We start from the raw sequence: 18,529 nt of genomic DNA, 5'->3' as shown, positions 1-18,529 counted from the left end.
TCCAAGATAGTTTCACGACTAAAATGAAGGTGCTACACAATAATACCAACAAAATGTTAGGTAACTTGCAATAACACTGTAATTACAAAGCTTTTCACCACGCATGTATTCCGTGATAATATATGTACACTGGACTAAAATATAAAGGCAACATGCAACAATTTCAAAGATTTTACTGAGTTGCAGTTCATATAAGGCAATCAGTCAGTTGAAATAAACTCCTTAGGGTATAATCTATGGATTTCACATGACTGGGAATACAGATATGTCTCTGTTGGTCACAGACACATAAAAAAAAGTATGGCCGTGGATCAGAAAACCAGTCAGTATTTGGTGTGACCACCATTTGCCTCATGCAGTGCAACACATTTCCTTTGCATAGAGTTGATCAGGCTGTTGATTGTGGCCTGTGGAATGATGTCCCACTCCTCTTCAAGGGCTCTGTGAAATTGCTGGATTTTTGCAGGAACCGGAACACGCTGTCGTACACGTTGATCCAGAGCATCGCAAATATGCTCAATAGGGGACATGTCTGGTGAGTATGTAGGGACATTTGCAGCTTCCATGAATTGTGTACAGATCATTGCGACATGGGGCCTTGCAGTATCATGCTAAAACATGAGGTGATAGCAGCGGATGAATGGGCGACAGGTAGCCTAGTGGTTAGAGCGTTGGGCCAGATTGAATCCCCGAGCTGACAAGGTCAAAATCAGTCATTCTGCCCCTGAAAAAGGCAGTTAACCCACTGTTATTAACTGACTTGCATGGTTAAATAAAAATAAATCAATAAAAATGAATGGCATGACAATGAGCCTCAGGATCTCATTATGGAATCTCTATGCACTCAAATTGACATTGATAAACACAAGTGTGTTTGTTGTCTGTAGCTTATGCCCACCCATACCATAACCCCACCACCACCTTGTTGACATCAGCAAACTGCCCGCTCACACGACGTCATACACACTGTCTGCCCGGTACAGTTGAAACTGGGATTAATCCTTGAAGAGCACACTTCTCCAGAGTGCCAGTGGCCATCGAAAGTGAGCATTTGCCCAGTGAAGCAGGTTACGACTCCGAACTGGTGAGGACGAGGTGCACGCAAATACGCTTCCCTGAGATGGTTTCTGACAGGTTGTGCAGAAATTAATCGGTTGCGCAAACCCACAGTTTCATCACCTGTCCGGGTGGCTGGTCTTAGACGACCCAGCAGGTGAAGAAGCAGGATGTGGAGATCCTGGGCTGGCGTGGTTATACGTGGTCTGCGGTTGTAAGGCTGTCTGCGGTTGCAAGGCCGATTGGACGCAGCTCTGGAGGACATTCATGCAGTTAGCATGTCAATTGCATGCTTCCACAAAACTTGAGACATCTGTGGCATTGTGTTGTGAGACAAAACTGCACATTTTATAGTGACCTTTTATTGTTCCCAGCAGAAGGTGCACCTGTGTAATGGTCATGCTGTTTAATCAGCTTCTTGATATTCCACACCTATCGGGTAGATGTGTTATTTTGGCAAAGGAGAAGTGCTCACTAACAAGTATGTAAACAAATTGTGCATATGGAACATCTCTGGGATCTTTTATGTCAGCTCATGAAACATGGTAGCAACACTTTACATGTTGCCGATAGTTGACTTATCCCGTCAATAAATCTATCAGATTTATGCAGCAACAGTGCTCATTTTTCTTTATTCTCTCGGATAGTCACCAGTTGAAGTATCCTGGGGTAAGGAATATTTTTGGGACTTTACATGTTGCGTTTATATTTTTGTTTCGTGTAAATATATTATTTCTGTGCAATACATGTATTAAGGCGCCTATCAATTTTGTGGGCGGAGCCTCGAAGATTGGGCCCTCACTTTCCGGAAGTATCCTCCTTTGCGCCTTATGGAAGTGACGTTAAGCTGTCAACATGTAAGATGGCGACTCTTCACAGGCAAAATGCTGCTGGGCGGAGAAAAGTCCAGGTAAATGTATCTATTTTGTCATGCAGAGTAAGGATTTTTCAAGTTCCATTCATGGCCGCGGAAATGTATATTTTGCCTGGTTATCCATGGATGTCTTTAAACACTCAACGTGTGGCGGGCAAGTGCAGCCGGTCAGTCCCAGGCGGTCAGTCCCAGGCTCTGGCACCGCTAGCAGAGAGCTAGTTTAGCTTACAGCTACTCACAAGATTTTGCGACCCGCTGCAAATTACTTATTTCGGTTTACCGAGATCGTGTTTCGAGTTTAATGGGTTGTCAAGATATTTGTATGTGAAAGTGAGATTATGGGGTGTTGTTGCGGCTACAGAATTACCCCCGCGCCCACCCTCACGTCACGAGATAGCTAACTGAAGGACGTGATTTTCTATTTTGGCTATCTAGTATGCAACCAGTTGGATGGTGCAATTATCTTTTGTCTGATTACAATTTGATAGGCTTGATCCTATTTTGCCCGACGTCATCAAATTGTAGTCGCAAGACTAATGATGGCATGCGTGTGTTGAGTGCTGCATTACAGTACTACAGATGGTCAACAAGTATCCTTGTCCCCTGTTGATGCAATATAATGTTTGTATGTAGATATCTGCAAATGTGTATTCTGCACCTGGAAAACCATTTGCATTGAATTTTCCAGATTTGCATTGCAGAGCCACTGCAATTTGCATATAGTGAAATAAAAACAATTTCACTGTCTGTCAGCAGGCTATGGTATCTCAGAATGTACATTTAGGCTGAGTTTAATGGAACGACTATTATTTACACAACTCTCAAACTCTAGGCGGCATTCTGCCTTCTCCCTGCAGTTCTCAGCCATAGAGAGAAATACTAATGGTTGTCTTTTTATAGGCACTAACTCTACAATGGATCGTTGGACAAAGCCTATGGGAAAAATGAATGCCGTTTTGGATAAATTCCAAAAATAAGGTCTGTGATAAACACAGGCTTAGGAAATGTTATACATTTTCTTCTTTGAGATAAACTTAATCGGTTAATGTCACTTTCTCTGAATTTTGAAGAATTTGTGATAAAAAAAAATCATGAAGCAGATACAGGCTTCATAAAGGTAATGTTAACTGACTGCTATTATCAAATACAAGAAAACATATAAGATTTCCTAAGCGTGTGTTAAACTCAGACCTTATTTTTTGCATTTATTCCAAAATCCAATTTTTCCCATAAGGATGGGTGAACGAACCAGAGGGAACTCATTTTGTGGTTTTAGGACTACAAGGACTGGTGAGCTCCATTAGCTTCGCCCAAGACTGCTTTGTGAACTAAAATCCCAGCGCTGTGTTTTAACGTTTAGACACGTCAATAATCATTGCTTGCGATACGGCTTTTGAAATATATGGACCTTATCATTAATCCGTGAGAAAGAATCCTTCAAATGAAAAAGATACACTTACTGTAGTAGTTTTGCACAGATCCATACACCTATGGTTGCCTCCATCCAATAATTTGGTTTGAAACTACATATCCACTACACTTCCAGAGTTACGCTTACACGCAGGTGCTCGGAACATGCTAGAAAGCTATTTATAAATTGGCCTGAATGCTGATGTGCTGACACCGTGCTATATCAGACCGTATACCACGGGTATGACACAACATTTATTTTTACTGCTCTAATTATAATAGCAATAAGGCACCTTGGGGGTTGTAGAATATGGTCAATATACCACGGCTAAGGGCTGTAGCCAGGCACTCCACTTTGCGTTCTGCGTGAGAACATCCCTTAGCTGTGCTATATTGACACCCTCTTGGGCCTTAATGCTTAATTAGCACAGGCGGTCACCTCGTCTTGTCTGTTTTCTGTAAACAAGCGCTGTAACACAGATATATGGCTGTGTGGGAGCACTAAACCTATCAAGGTTAAACCTATCAACTATTTTTCTATTATTATTAATTCTCGCTGAATTCTCCAATACCGTACCCGAAGCGATGTGTGTTAATGTTCAGATTGAGTGTCGGGGTTCTTAACAAAACTCCCTCCTACAGAAGGGACCTTTGTCCAATGACTCTTATGTGTAATGGAACTGAGAGTGGTGATGAAGGGCTGGTATTTCCAGGACTCACCTGACACTCCCTGCTGTAGCATCATTCATTTCCATAGGTTCCATCATCCATTTCAACAGATATCCTTGACCGATATACATTACCAGTGTTTACAAGCCATATATGACACTAGAAAGGTTTCAGCAACAGTGCCAACACCAGTGCCTATATGTTATTATAGGTATATAGGACAATGTCAAGGATTCACCAGAAACAACACCAATCTATCTTCATTATATTGTAATATGGTTCAAAGTGCACTCATATCCAGTTCTCTCTGCAGGTGTCCTATGTGATTCGGGATGAGGTGGAGAAGTATAACCGCAATGGGGTGAATGCTCTGCAGCTCGACCCGGCCTTGAACCGCCTCTTCACGGCCGGCCGAGACTCCATTATTAGGATATGGAGCGTCAACCAGCACAAGGTAACCTGTCCGTCACCTAAACACTCCACCTGGCAGAATGCCATATTATCATCACGACCCCTCTCCCTCGAGGTCACACTGTAGTTTTGATGGCTCTATCGCTCATCTTTCCTTGATTCCTGACATCCTATCGTCTCCTTCTCAACTGTATTGGAGGAGACGGTCCAAGGTCCCTCCCCTTTTTTGAGAAGGAGGCGAAGAGAGGGGATGTTAAAGGTGTCGAGGAAAGATGAATTGAGAAAGAGCTAATGTTTTAGATGCATAGAAGTACAGACCAATGCCTATGGTCAATGTTCAAATGAAAAGATCCAGACATATTTGTTGTGCTGTTATTGTAATTGATTGTCATAGAATACTTGCATAAACCCACTGATTTTGCAGCGTAAACTCTCTTTATTGCAGCAGGACCCGTACATTGCATCGATGGAACACCACACAGATTGGGTCAATGACATCGTCCTCTGTTGCAATGGGAAGACATGTGAGTCAGTGTAATGTATTAATCCAGAGCTGAAGGGGTTAAATTGAGCCCTACCCCTCAGAATGGAAAGTGCATATTTTTATTAAAGAATTACCACTGAAAAGCAACCAGACTTTAGGAAGTTTCCATCACGTGCAAATTGGCAAAACCCTGTTAATGGATATTTACTACTATATGTCCAGGGAAAATCTCACTTTTAAAAGTGAATATTCTGTTAACTCCTACCCAAATAATGTTGTTTACTTATCCTATACTCGTATTTGTGGCCAAAGCATTAAAAAATTAAATAATAAAAAACTTAAATAATAAAATACCTCACTTGTACCTCAAACAGTATACTGGTCATTAATATTAATATTACACACCATTCCAACACAGAAAGCTGCTTTTTAACATACTTAATTACAATTTGTTTGGAAGGGAAACTATTTCACACGTATTGTCATTAATTATAGGTCATATTTCATAGAAATCTGGAAACACTGGACAGTTACTTAAGCCTGCAAGCCATTGATATAAATAGTTGTTTTTTTGCCTTTGAAAATGTATATTTTTAATAGCATATTGTCTGTTCCTAGTTATCCTGTGTCTGAAAAATAAAGACACATTTTTACTCTGTATTCCAGTGATATCTGCTTCCTCAGACACCACAGTGAAAGTCTGGAATGCGCATAAGGGATTCTGCATGTCCACATTGCGAACACATAAGGTATGTAATAACATACTATGTACTGAGCTCCAAAATCATCACAAAGGCCAAACTTAAGGTACATACGCATAACGTTACTACTACATTAGAGTTAGCATGCACATTTCAAGGTATAGGCTGAAGCACAATCAGAACCAAAAGCACTGACTTGGCATCAGATTGATGTAACCCCCTATGGTTTTGTCTGTACAGGACTATGTCAAAGCCTTAGCCTATGCCAAGGACAAGGAACTGGTGGCCTCAGCAGGGCTGGACAGACAGATCTTTCTATGGGACGTCAACACACTAACGGCACTGACCGCCTCCAATAATACTGTCACCAGTGAGTATGCTCTCTCATCTGGGTCCTGTTCAGACATTGGGCACCGAACTGAAGAAAAGGAACTGAAACAGGGAGGGACTACCTGGAAACGATCATTTTCTTTTCCTGTTGCATAAAGTGTTTTCCATTGCTTGCCCTAATGAACATGACCCAGCTATATTATGTCACAGGCATATCCTAGACTGAGTATTGTAAATGTTCACTGCAATACTTGGCATGAAGACATGAGATAGATGTCTATCTGGAGAACCATCAGAAACAATGTTCTTGTTTCTGTAGTACACATCAATTTGAAGGATGGATATCTTAAATATGTAAAATACACTGTGTCTCAGTGGGACATTCCTGGTTACTGACGAGTAGACTGTTGAGACAGACCTGAGTGTTGTGGTAACTATGCTGTTGTTGTTGTCTCCCAGCCTCCTCACTGAGTGGGAACAAAGACTCCATCTACAGTCTGGCTATGAATCAGATGGGCACCGTCATTGTGTCAGGGTCCACTGAAAAGGTGGGTTTTTAAATCACATTTGTATTGATATAGTTGTAATGTTTCTAGTGGTGTGATGACATTGATATACTTCCAGCTAACAACCTGTTACTTCACCTCCATGTTCTAAAGTAATATGTGTCTAAGAACAGTGTGCCACCAACAAAAACCTAAACCTGTGTTTTCATATACCTCATAGAGTGAATGTGTCTTGCTACAGGTGCTGAGAGTTTGGGATCCTCGAACCTGTGCCAAGCTGATGAAGTTGAAAGGTCACACAGACAACGTTAAATCATTACTGCTAAACAGGGATGGCACTCAGGTATGGATGGCTCTTAGAAATCTCATCTCATTCCTCACCCTTAAAAATGTCAGCTGCGATGGCTCTCTTATGCTTCATAGGAGGGAGAGGACTTTTTCAGTCATTTCTGGAATTTGCTGGCAATAAGCTGCGAGGGAAGCCTCTTACCTGGACATTTTCAATTTGGATTTCGAACAACCCGGACATTTTTGTGAAAGTTTTGAAAATGTTATAATTCCTAATGTTACATCTGTTTTTCCCCCCAGTGTCTCTCGGGCAGCTCAGACGGGACCATCCGTCTGTGGTCGCTGGGGCAGCAGCGGTGCATCGCTACCTACCGGGTGCACGATGAGGGCGTGTGGGCCCTGCAGGTCAATGAAGCCTTCACACATGTCTACTCCGGCGGTCGCGACCGCAAGATCTACTGCACCGACCTGAGGAATCCAGACCTCCGCGTTCTCATCTGTGAGGAGAAAGCCCCAGTCCTCAAGGTGAAAGGGGTGGGGTTACTGCGATAAGCCTTGCCGACGGCATGATGGGAAACGTAGTTGAAAAGGTTGTACCCTGTAGATATTAGGCCTAGATGTTTGTTCGACTTAAGTATTTTGTAACATTAACTCAAATGTTTTTTTAAGACTGTTGTATACAAGAAAGTACGCTAGTATAATAATTAGTAGAGTCAGGAACGCATTAATGAGAAATCTTAAAGATAATCAGCAAGTACTATCAAGGTGAAGTCATCCTTAAGTGTTTCTGTCAACAACACATTTACCCATCAGTTTTCCTATCTGAATGACCTCTTGCCTCCCTGGTTCAGATGGAGCTGGACCGCTCGGCAGACCCCCCCACGGCCCTCTGGGTCTCCACCACCAAGTCCACCGTCAACAAATGGGTAAGCAGCATACCTGATGTTGAACAACAGGGTTTGTATATGAGTAATGGATATGTTCATATTAAATAGACATAGAATTACTGTAAAAAATATAACAGAAAAAAAGCAGGATTCAGTGAGGCCTGTGTGTCGCTGTATACTTTTAATGCAATGTTCACTCCCTGCTTATGTTTCCCGTCATGACTCATTGCAGTCTCTGAAGGGCATTCATAATTTCCGAGCATCTGGCGATTACGACAACGACTGCACTGCTCCCCTGACGCCTCTCTGTACTCAACCCGAGCAGGTTGTTACAGGTAAAAACACAACACACACATACTTTTTATTTTTTTATGATCCATTAAAAACGTCTCTTGTACTCTTACCATAGACTGCTGGACCACTCAGGAGCCCACATATCTATTCTATTTTAAACACCTTCTGTATTTTGGGCTCCCGCGTGGTGCAGCGGTCTAAGGCAAGAGTGCAAGAGACGTCACTACAGTCTCTGGTTCGAATCCAGGCTGTATCACATCCGGCCGTGATTGGGAGGCCCATATGGCGGCGCACAATTTGTCCAGCATTGTCCGGGTTTGGCCAGAGTAGGCTGTCATTGTAAATAAGAATTTGTTCTTAACTGACTTGCCTAGTTAAAGTTTTTAAAAAACATATAGGTTTCGGCTTAAATGGGTGTTGTGTTTATTGCTGTCCACTAGGGGGAGCCAGCATTATCCAGTGCCACATTCTGAACGACAAGAGACACATACTAACCAAAGACACCAACAACAACATTGCATACTGGGATGTTTTAAAGGTGTGTGTCTTTTGCTCTCTCTTCTATCGATCATTTATCATCCATCTCTCCATTGTTTGTCATATTGTATGAATACCTCTTGTCCTCATCCAGGCGTGTAAAGGTGAAGACCTGGGAAAGATGGAGTTTGACGAAGAGATTAAAAAGAGGTTCAAAATGGTCTATGTGCCAAACTGGTTCTCAGTGGATCTTAAAACTGGGGTAAGCTGATCCTGCGGTGTTTTACATTGTAAGCTTTGGACAGTCGGTGGAACAGGGATTTGTTCTTATTTTAAACATATATTTTGCTGGGTAGATGTTGACCATCACGCTGGATGAGAGCGACTGCTTTGCTGCATGGGTGTCAGCCAAGGATGCAGGCTTCTCCAGTCCTGATGGGTCTGACCCCAAGTGTGAGTGATCTTTTTTTTTTACTGCCCTGTAAGATATGGTTGACTTTTTTTTACCCAAACAGTGTTACCGTACATGCAGTATCATTCCTACAGAGTTCTGTTCTTTTCTAGTGAACCTGGGTGGACTGCTGCTGCAGGCCTTACTGGAGTATTGGCCCCGAACCCACATCAACCCCATGGATGAAGAGACAGAGATGAACCACAGTGAGCTGCTATACGCATATACACACACACATTTACTAAAAGTATAATGCAGACAGCCATTGTGATATTTTCTGACGTTATTAAGTTGAATTAAATCTATCAGTGATATTCTATGTTCTGATGTGTGTGTGTGTGTGTTTGTTTGTTCAGTGAACGGGGAGCATGAGAGCAGGATACAGAAAGGTAACGGCTACTTCCATGTTCCCCCTCACACGCCAGTCATCTTTGGAGAGGCAGGGGGAAGGACCTTGTTCAGGTAAAATATACAATGCTATCACAGTGTAGCATGAAATGGTACTAAAAGTGCAAACCCCATCCACCTGACCATCCCGGCAGGCTTATTCAAGGCTCTCTCTTTCTCCAGGTTATTGTGTCGAGACTCCGGTGGTGAGACTGAGTCCATGTTGCTCAACGAGACCGTGCCACAGTGGGTCATCGACATCACTGTAGATGTGAGCTCTCGTCCTTTAATGATACATTTAAATGTCTTTCTACAGTAATGTACTATAGCTAATTGTGTAGTGTTTATACACTATGATTCTCATGTATGATTTTCAACTTTTTATTCCCTGTCTTTTAGAAAAACATGCCCAAATTCAACAAAATACCCTTCTACCTCCAGCCTCATTCTTCTTCTGGTGCAAAAACCTTAAAGAAGTAAGTGAAACACTTTTATAACGATTGAACCAGTTTCTCTGTTCCTATTAGTGTTGCGTGTTCATCCTTCCCTGCAAACCACATTTTGCTAAAGAGATCATTCACTTGGAACTATATCTGACTGTTCACTGTTCCAAGCTTGCGGTTATATTCCAACGTTGTGGTCTTCCAATAGGGACCGCCTGTCGGCCAGTGACATGCTCCAGGTGAGGAAGGTGATGGAGCACGTGTACGAGAAGATCATCAACCTGGACAACGAGTCTCAGACGGGGGCCTCGGCGAACAACGACAAGCCCAGTGAGCAGAAGGAGGAGGAGGACGTGGCCGTGCTGGCCGAGGAGAAGATTGAGCTGCTCTGTCAGGACCAGGTACTGTGCAGATTATACGGTACAGTCCCCATCTTTTGCCTTTGTGTTACATCTTGTATTAATATATATGTTCCCAAAATCACTTTTCGTTGTCTGTAGGTATTGGATCCCAACATGGACCTGCGGACCGTCAAGCATTTTATCTGGAAGAGCGGTGGAGACTTAACCCTTCACTACCGGCAGAAGTCCACGTGAGGTCGCCGGTGTCGGCGAAGAAGGCTCATCTTCTGCTAGCCTGCCCTCCTCTTCCTCCTCCTTTCTTCTTCCTCGGGCACCAAACTTGGACTGTTCAACTCATCCCACCAGATCCATGTGTTTAGTAACACAAACCTGTGCTCAACGACTCCTTATGAGATCTTATAAGAGGTCACAACACCTTAATAACCCCTCAAAAAGGTCCGTAGCCTGAGCGTCACACAAAATCACCGTTCTACACCCAGCCACGTGGAGAGGTGTGAGAACACGCAAGGAGAATGGCAAGAAACAATTGTTGCTGTGTACACTGTACAGTGAATGGACTGAGGAATATTCCAGGGCATTTTAAGGTTTTTGTCATTTAGGTGTATTTTTATTCAATGTCTTTGTCTCCTTTTGTTTACCCCCCCTTATTTGTAAGAAATATGTTTTATTGCCATGCCCATCTTCAGAGAGCAAAGGTGCCCTTCCATCTTGAGAAAGTCGCTCTGTTTGGGGGTTCACTTTGTGACCTGATTGGTAGACTGCACATGTTTCTTTTCTTTCTTCTTTTCTTCTCTCCCCCTAAACATTCCAGGAACACGCTTGGTTTCCAACCACCTATCACTACCCTTCATCCCAATCCATGTTTAGGAAACGGTTCAATGAGGAAGATTTTCTGGATTGTCAGGCGACCAATCAAGGACTTGACAGAATGTAAAGACATGACTATAGTATGCATGTGTGATATCCTTCAGTTTCCTCAGTTTGGCAACTGACTGATGTATTGAAGGCGGCTGGGTTAAGTTTTTCTCTCACCAAATGGACACATACAAGGACACATCCCCAAACTGAATCTCTTTAGCTAACGAACGCTGATATTAAATTACTGACCCTATCTTTCTTTTTGTAAATAGACTGTCATTATTTTGTAGGCAACTTGACACCAGTTTTTTTTCTTCTTTTTTCGAGAACCCTGTGTTATTTTCAAAAGGTTGCTTTCTCATGTTAATAAAAAGAGGAAAGAAAAACCACACGTGTCAAGAAGCAACGGATATGTACGACGAAAGGATCTCACCCACGGAATCAGGATGTTTATAGGCTACTGTACTGTATTTGAGAGGAAAGCTACATTTGTTGTCATTGGCATTACCCGTGACAGCCTGCAGCTAAATCTACTTGAAATACAATGACGAAGGTCTGGGGGGAGATATTCTGGAGGGAATCACAACTTTTTATTTTATTTATGCAAACAAAATGAAGACTGTGCTCTACAACTCTAAATGGATTACTCCAACAATGTGAATTGCACAGTGCTATAGCAAATGTATAAAAAAAAAAATCATTTATTTGGTTTTAGTTGAAAGATAAGCTTTGTCTGGTTGTTGAAAAAGCTCTACATGAAAAAAAGCTCCTACAGAATGATATGCTTCCATATCCACAACCCCTGTGCTCCCACGTGTTGATGTAATTAAATGTAGTATATTTTGGGTAAATAAGTGCTTAATAAATTAACCAACATGACAACGAGAATAAAATGCTTTTGAATTTCAGAGGACGATGAATTGCATTGATCAGAGACTTGCGGTCACAGATAATATTGCATAATTCCAGGACACAACAAGCTACCAATTGCAATGTTGTGATATTTGTGTGATTGATTTAGTGTTTCTTCTCGACCACCCATTTCTATCGTGTATTTGACCGAGTTGGAATACAAATGCTGCTGGAAGCAGGCCTGCAGTTGTCATGGTCTGAGACCTGTCATCTGTGGGTCTGTACAGGGCCGGTTCCAGGCATAAGCAACATACGCTCAGCCGAGGTCTCAATTTACTATTGAGAGTAAGAATAGTAGAATACACTAGGTTCAATTTTGACATTTGGTTGTGTGTCAGCAGTTTTTCTCTTATGTCAGTCACTGACTCACTCAATTAGCCATGTCAGCAACAACAACAAAAAATCTGTAATAATGACCGAAAACTGACCAGGCATGCAGGAATGTGCCGAGAGGTCATGACCCCCAGGTCACCCCATTGATTTTGTTATTCTCACTCTGATATCATATGTGACCGACTGCCTCGATTCGGTCTCCAGTAGGCAAGACATCTTCTTTGTCTACACCAATTCAGCATCGTTTACACCCTCTTAAACCTTAATCCCATCCATCTCTTTAAGGATTCACATGTGAGGCCATGTGGTAAACACGCTGACGTTATATCAAATAAAATCCAAGTTTATTTGTCACATGTACAGGATATAGAAGTTGTAAACGGTACAGTGGTAGTACTTGCATAGTAGCAATATCGAAAACAGAAAGTGTCCAGATAAAAATATTTTAGAATTTTATATCTTTATTAGATGACGCCCACCCGACAGACTTTGATGGGTCATGTGAAGGAAATGCTCTAACCATCCGTCACGCACTCTAGCTACGTGGATGTGTCACTATTGTTTAGACATGTACACGTTCATGAAATACAATTGATGACTGTAATCACCCCCAGACACACCTGCTAATTTCATGGGTCATGTAATAATCCTGCCAAAGTAGAGTCTTTTGTTTAGATATGTAGCTAGCTAACGTAAACTCGTACATTGGCTTGGTCCGTACAATTGCCCTTATTTTAGCGCCCCAAAAACGTAATACTTCCAGATTAACTGTAATGTCAATACCATTGTAAAGCACAATTTCTCCCCTTTCCAACAGAATCAATTACATGACCTAAACGCTGCCCGTTTCAGCATAATTCAAGCAGGCAATGAGCCCCGTGGTAGTGAGATGGAGAGATGTGGGAAAATTGCTTTTTTTCACTCGATCTGTCCAACTTATCACCTTATCGCCTCTAAAATGTAAATAAAACACTATAAAGAGTTTATATAATGTGTCATTACATACCTATTTGAAGGTTTGTGTTGAATTTGAATCGGGTTTTAGGGCGGTGCTAATGTGATCTTAGAAGTAAACAGCGGCTTTGAGAATGATGAATGCCATGCAATGATGACGCAAAAAATGCCTAGATATTCCCCCTTACCTCCGTCTCTGTCCATTTCTTGTTTTTAAAGGTAGAGAGAAGTGCTACACCTGGTGGAGAGAGATTGTAAGACATAAATAGTTGCTTTATATGTGTGCTGTACTTTACGACATGACACGTCACGATGTAATGGAGGGTCCGTTTTTTCAACTTTTCTCCAATACTATAGAGCCATTACCATATCGATCATTCGTTTTCTTTGTAGCCTCGTTTGAATGTTGCGGTTGCGCACATTTGTACGGAATGGTGTGAGTTAGCTAGCTACACAATGAACCGGCATAACCCTAACTCATGCTACTACCAATACAAACATTGTCACAGCTGTAGTATGAATCGGCAAGTAGCTAAAGCTAACAAACTAGGCTCAACGTTAACTACCTAACGTTAGGCTATAACTAAAAATGCAAATGGTTTTCTGATTAGAATAATATTACTACACAGATCATACATGTAACATTGCCTTCGATACTGTGAACCATCAGATCCTCCTCTCCACCCTCTCCGAGTTGGGCATCTCCGGCGCGGCCCACGCTTGGATTGCGTCCTACCTGACAGGTCGCTCCTACCAGGTGGCGTGGCGAGAATCTGTCTCCTCACCACGCGCTCTCACCACTGGTGTCCCCCAGGGCTCTGTTCTAGGCCCTCTCCTATTCTCGCTATACACCAAGTCACTTGGCTCTGTCATAACCTCACATGGTCTCTCCTATTATTGCTATGCAGACGACACACAATTAATCTTCTCCTTTCCCCCTTCTGATGACCAGGTGGTGAATCGCATCTCTGCATGTCTGGCAGACATATCAGTGTGGATGACGGATCACCACCTCAAGCTGAACTTCGGTGAGACGGAGCTGCTCTTCCTCCCGGGAAGGACTGCCCGTTCCATGATCTCGCCATCACAGTTGACAACTCCATTGTGTCCTCCTCCCAGAGCGCTAAGAACCTTGGCGTGATCCTGGACAACACCCTGTCGTTCTCAACTAACATCAAGGCGGTGGCCCGTTCCTGTAGGTTCATGCTCTACAACATCCGCAGAGTACGACCCTGCCTCACACAGGAAGCGGCGCAGGTCCTAATCCAGGCACTTGTCATCTCCCGTCTGGATTACTGCAACTCGCTGTTGGCTGGGCTCCCTGCCTGTGCCATTAAACCCCTACAACTCATCCAGAACGCCGCAGCCCGTCTAGTGTTCAACCTTCCCAAGTTCTCTCACGTCACCCCGCTCCTCCGCTCTCTCCACTGGCTTCCAGTTGAAGCTCGCATCCGCTACAAGACCATGGTGCTTGCCTACGGAGCTGTGAGGGGAATGGCACCTCAGTACCTCCAGGCTCTGATCAGGCCCTACACCCAAATAAGGGCACTGCGTTCATCCACCTCTGGCCTGCTCGCCTCCCTACCACTGAGGAAGTACAGTTCCCGCTCAGCCCAGTCAAAACTGTTCGCTGCTCTGGCTCCCCAATGGTGGAACAAACTCCCTCACGACGCCAGGACAGCGGAGTCAATCACCACCTTCCGGAGACACCTGAAACCCCACCTCTTTAAGGAATGCTTAGGATAGGATAAAGTAATCCTTCTCATCCCCCCCCCTTAAAATATTTAGATGCACTATTGTAAAGTGGCTGTTCCACTGGATGTCATAAGGTGAATGCACCAATTTGTAAGTCGCTCTGGATAAGAGCGTCTGCTAAATGACTTAAATGTAAATGTAAATGCAGCTAGCGAGCCAGCAAGCTAACGGTATGCAATAACTTGCAATAAAAATGACTTCTGACAAAATTTGAAACTTATTTCCAGAAAGTGTAGCTAGACTCTTACCCGTAAACATGGATGAACGCTTCACGGGAGACTGGAACCATTTAACTCTGCTTTGTTTGTCGCTACATCTTGTTTGTCTCCGGTTCACACTGACCGTGGCGTGTGCAGTAGCCCATTCCTTTTTCCTACTGATCTGTTGACAGAGCCTGCTAAATTTATGGCAACAATGTCATTGAGAAAAGTAGCAAAACATTTGTAGTTCTCAAAGCCTAATGTTATATCTTTCAAAAATGGCACAGTAGAAAGGACTGTCAACATACTGAACAGCTCACGTTATAGACAGAAGTGGGCTACATGGCAGACCAATCCAAACTCATCTCCCGGCATGTCCAGCCCACATTATCTCAGCCAATCATGACTAGTGGGAAAGTTCCTGCCTTTTTCCATGGCCAAACCAACTAGGCTCGTAAGTAAACAATTGTATTCGTATTTATCGATGGAATACAAGTTTGTTATTAAGGCACATGATAAAAAATACATGTTTACGTTCAAATGCTGCTCCTGTGAAGTAGTGACGTGCGACATACACTACCGTTCAAAAGTTTGGGGTCACTTAGAAATATCCTTGTTTTTGAAAGAAAAACACATATTTTTTGTCCATTAAAATAACATCAAATTGATCAGAAATACAGTGTAGACATTGTTAATCTGGTAAATAACTATTGTAGCTGGAAATGGCTGATTTTTTATGTGGAATATCTACATAAAGTACAGAGGCCCATTATCAGCAACCATCACTCCTGTGTTGCAATGGCATGTTGTGTTAGCTAATCCAAGTTTATCATTTTAAAAGGCTAATTGATTATTAGAAAACCCTTTTGCAATTATGTTAGCAAAGCTGAAAACTGTTGTTCTGATTAAAGAAGCAATACAATTGGCCTTCTTTAGACAAGTTGAGTATCTGGAGCATCAGCATGTGAGGGTTTGATTACAGTCAAACAATACAGTCCCCTCTGTCCCTACCCGATCCACCGCCTCTATCTGAAAGGAAAGACACATATAATGGTGATGAGGGGGGATAGGAGCCCTCTAGTTTCCAGCCAGCAGCCACCTAAACTTTTGATTGTTAAAATCTCGCGATAGAGAGGACACGTTCCCTTTTTTTTGCCACGTTTTTGCTGTTATCAAATAGCCTGACAATTTACCCTAAATTATTCCGCTGCACTATAGTTCGCTACGTAGAAGAAAGTGTACGTCCGTGGGCGTGGCGTAGCGTTTGTCTGAAGCAAGGAGTCGTGTAGCCAGGCAATGTAATCAAAACCTTCAAGGCGGATTCTCTAGGCGCTCCCAACGATAGTGGTCCACGCTGTAGTACTACAGCAAAAAAATCATCCGCCCAGGACCTCGTTCCCTGTCGAATTTGAGGTCACTCATTAGTACATTTTAGCTTGTCAGTATCCATGAGGACGTTACTTGTGTTGTGATAGTCAGCAGTAGGAGCTTCCACCAATAAGGAGGTATCCGAATTGTATTTAGAGAACAAGAAGGCGTACAGGCTAAGTATTTGAGCATTTCTAACCCTTGTAAGCATCCGTGCATTTACGATGGCTCCGAGGAAGAATTCCAGAAACCAATCCAAAAAAGGTCGGTACCCTTCCCTAATCCCTATGCTAACTAGCTAACAGCATATCTAGTAAACTATATTATAGTCTAATATGCAAGTATAGCTAGTTAAACAACCTGGTCTCAGTATTTTAGGTTGCCACCAGTTCAATATTTATTTGCCAGTTATGCAACTGCACAAGCAGGAGGCAAAGACTTTGATAATGTTCTTTCTTGCCTTCGATGTTTGGCTTTTTGTTTCTCTATTCTCAGATTGTGATGAATAATGTTGACGTGTATGGCAATACGGGGGAATTTCTCTCATAGTTGTAAAATGATTCCCTTCAGTGGACACCATGTAATTCATCCAGACCATCCCCGGACACGCAGATCTGGTAAAAAGCCTGTGTAACTCTGCGCTGGGTTTTGTGTGATTAAAGCAGCCGGGATCATTAAAGCGTTACCTAACATGTTTAACACATGAGTAATAGTCTACTCCTCATAAAATATCGTTGGAGAGTGTCATTGTAAGCACTGAGTCTAAACAAGTGGAAAGTGCCCTGTGTTTTGAGTGGTTGATAGCAGTTAGTTGCACGGACTTGCTTGGCTTATCAGAAGTATCATAAAAGTAAGCATGTACTGTGATTGTAATATCTGATAGAAAGGCATAGTCTACTAATGCTTGTCCCTGTTTGTCTTGCTGTGAACGCAGTGGGTTGTTTGTGCTGGTATTGCAAAAGAGACACTGAGTCTACACTAGGGTGATAGCGGTTGGTGCCAGTGGTTGTAGCCAGGGCAACATCAACCACCTCTAGACATATTTTGAAGGCTTGTGTGCATGCTTGACAGTTCCTCATTTTCTTGGTTGCTTGTAGCCCAAACCAAAGAAACCTTTGGCCGCCTTTTATGTACCTACTAACATGATGCACTCAACTATTATAGAGGATATTATGTTAAACACAAACTAAGATTAGCGGATAGCCTTTACAAGTCAGGTGTTGTCATAATAGGCTGTAATATATAGTGGTGGGGAGTCGGAGTCGACTCCAAAAATTAAAATTGTCATATTTTTGTTAGTGGAGATTTTCTGACGGCTCTATGCATTGCTAATCAATCACCCAGTTCATTAGTGTGCATGCACACACTGGCATTGCAGCTGTAGCTAATGTTAGATAGAGTCGATTCCAATGATACTGATAGCAGGAGTCGGAGTTGACTCCGAAAATACTAGAGTTGTCCACCACCATTTAAAATGTAATGATGACTGTGATGGCTTGTGTATCGTGGTAACTAGCATATTGCGTGCCCGATTGTTGGAAGCATACGAGAGAGTGCCATGTACAGTACAGCGTCCTCCTTTAAGGTATGGTATCAAAAATGTTAGACTAGGTTAAATTGTTGGAAATTTGTAATGAATTTTTCCACCCATCTAGTGAGAAAATTGTAGTATCTCCGTTAGCTGATGCCAAGGGTCCAAACAGGATTAAAACAATGACATTACAACAAAAGGTAACAGCCTACATCATAAAACAATACATTATTACTCTATTATTACAGTAGTGTAGTGTAAAGTTAAAGGGGTGTGTCTGCCTGTTCATGAGCTGCTTGTTCACACATTTAAGCAACTTTTTTTTTTACAGAAAACTCTAAATACTGTAGTGCAGTGGTTCCCAAACGTTTTATAGTCCAGCTGCGTACCCCCTCTAGCACCAGGGTCAGCGCACTCTCAAATGTTGTTTTTTTGCTATCATTGTAAGCCTGCCACACACACTATACATTTATTAAACAAAAGAATGAGTGAGTTTTTGTCACAACCCGGTTCGTGGGAAGTGATAAAGAGCTTTTATAGGACCAGGGCACAAACGATAATATAATAATAATCAATAATTTTGCTCTT

General features: G+C 42.5%; 1 protein-coding gene across 4 annotated transcripts; it reads left to right on the top strand.

Annotated features, from left to right (window-relative positions):
• Positions 1 to 1,902: 1,902 nt before the first annotated feature.
• Positions 1,903 to 11,801, top strand: LOC124039146 (WD repeat-containing protein 48). Of its 4 annotated transcripts, none has more exons than XM_046355033.1 (19): positions 1,903 to 1,966; positions 4,323 to 4,463; positions 4,869 to 4,944; positions 5,571 to 5,653; positions 5,846 to 5,975; positions 6,395 to 6,483; positions 6,683 to 6,784; positions 7,030 to 7,254; positions 7,581 to 7,655; positions 7,849 to 7,951; positions 8,351 to 8,448; positions 8,542 to 8,649; positions 8,744 to 8,840; positions 8,952 to 9,044; positions 9,195 to 9,300; positions 9,409 to 9,496; positions 9,625 to 9,701; positions 9,877 to 10,069; positions 10,169 to 11,801. In XM_046355033.1, the coding sequence occupies exons 1-19, from the start codon at positions 1,919 to 1,921 to the stop codon at positions 10,262 to 10,264; spliced, it is 2,028 nt and encodes a 675-aa protein (XP_046210989.1). In that variant the 5' UTR covers positions 1,903 to 1,918; the 3' UTR covers positions 10,265 to 11,801. The 4 variants fall into 4 exon arrangements, with proteins under 4 accessions (XP_046210989.1, XP_046210986.1, XP_046210988.1 ...); XM_046355030.1 differs by having other exon boundaries at positions 6,662 to 6,784; XM_046355032.1 differs by having other exon boundaries at positions 4,866 to 4,944.
• Positions 11,802 to 18,529: the final 6,728 nt, after the last annotated feature.

This window comes from Oncorhynchus gorbuscha, linkage group LG07 (genome assembly GCF_021184085.1).
Source record: "Oncorhynchus gorbuscha isolate QuinsamMale2020 ecotype Even-year linkage group LG07, OgorEven_v1.0, whole genome shotgun sequence".
In the NCBI taxonomy this organism is placed as follows: Eukaryota; Metazoa; Chordata; class Actinopteri; order Salmoniformes; family Salmonidae; genus Oncorhynchus; species Oncorhynchus gorbuscha.
The sequence above is the reverse complement of the archived record's forward strand: the minus strand, read 5'-3'. Positions and strand labels throughout refer to the sequence as shown.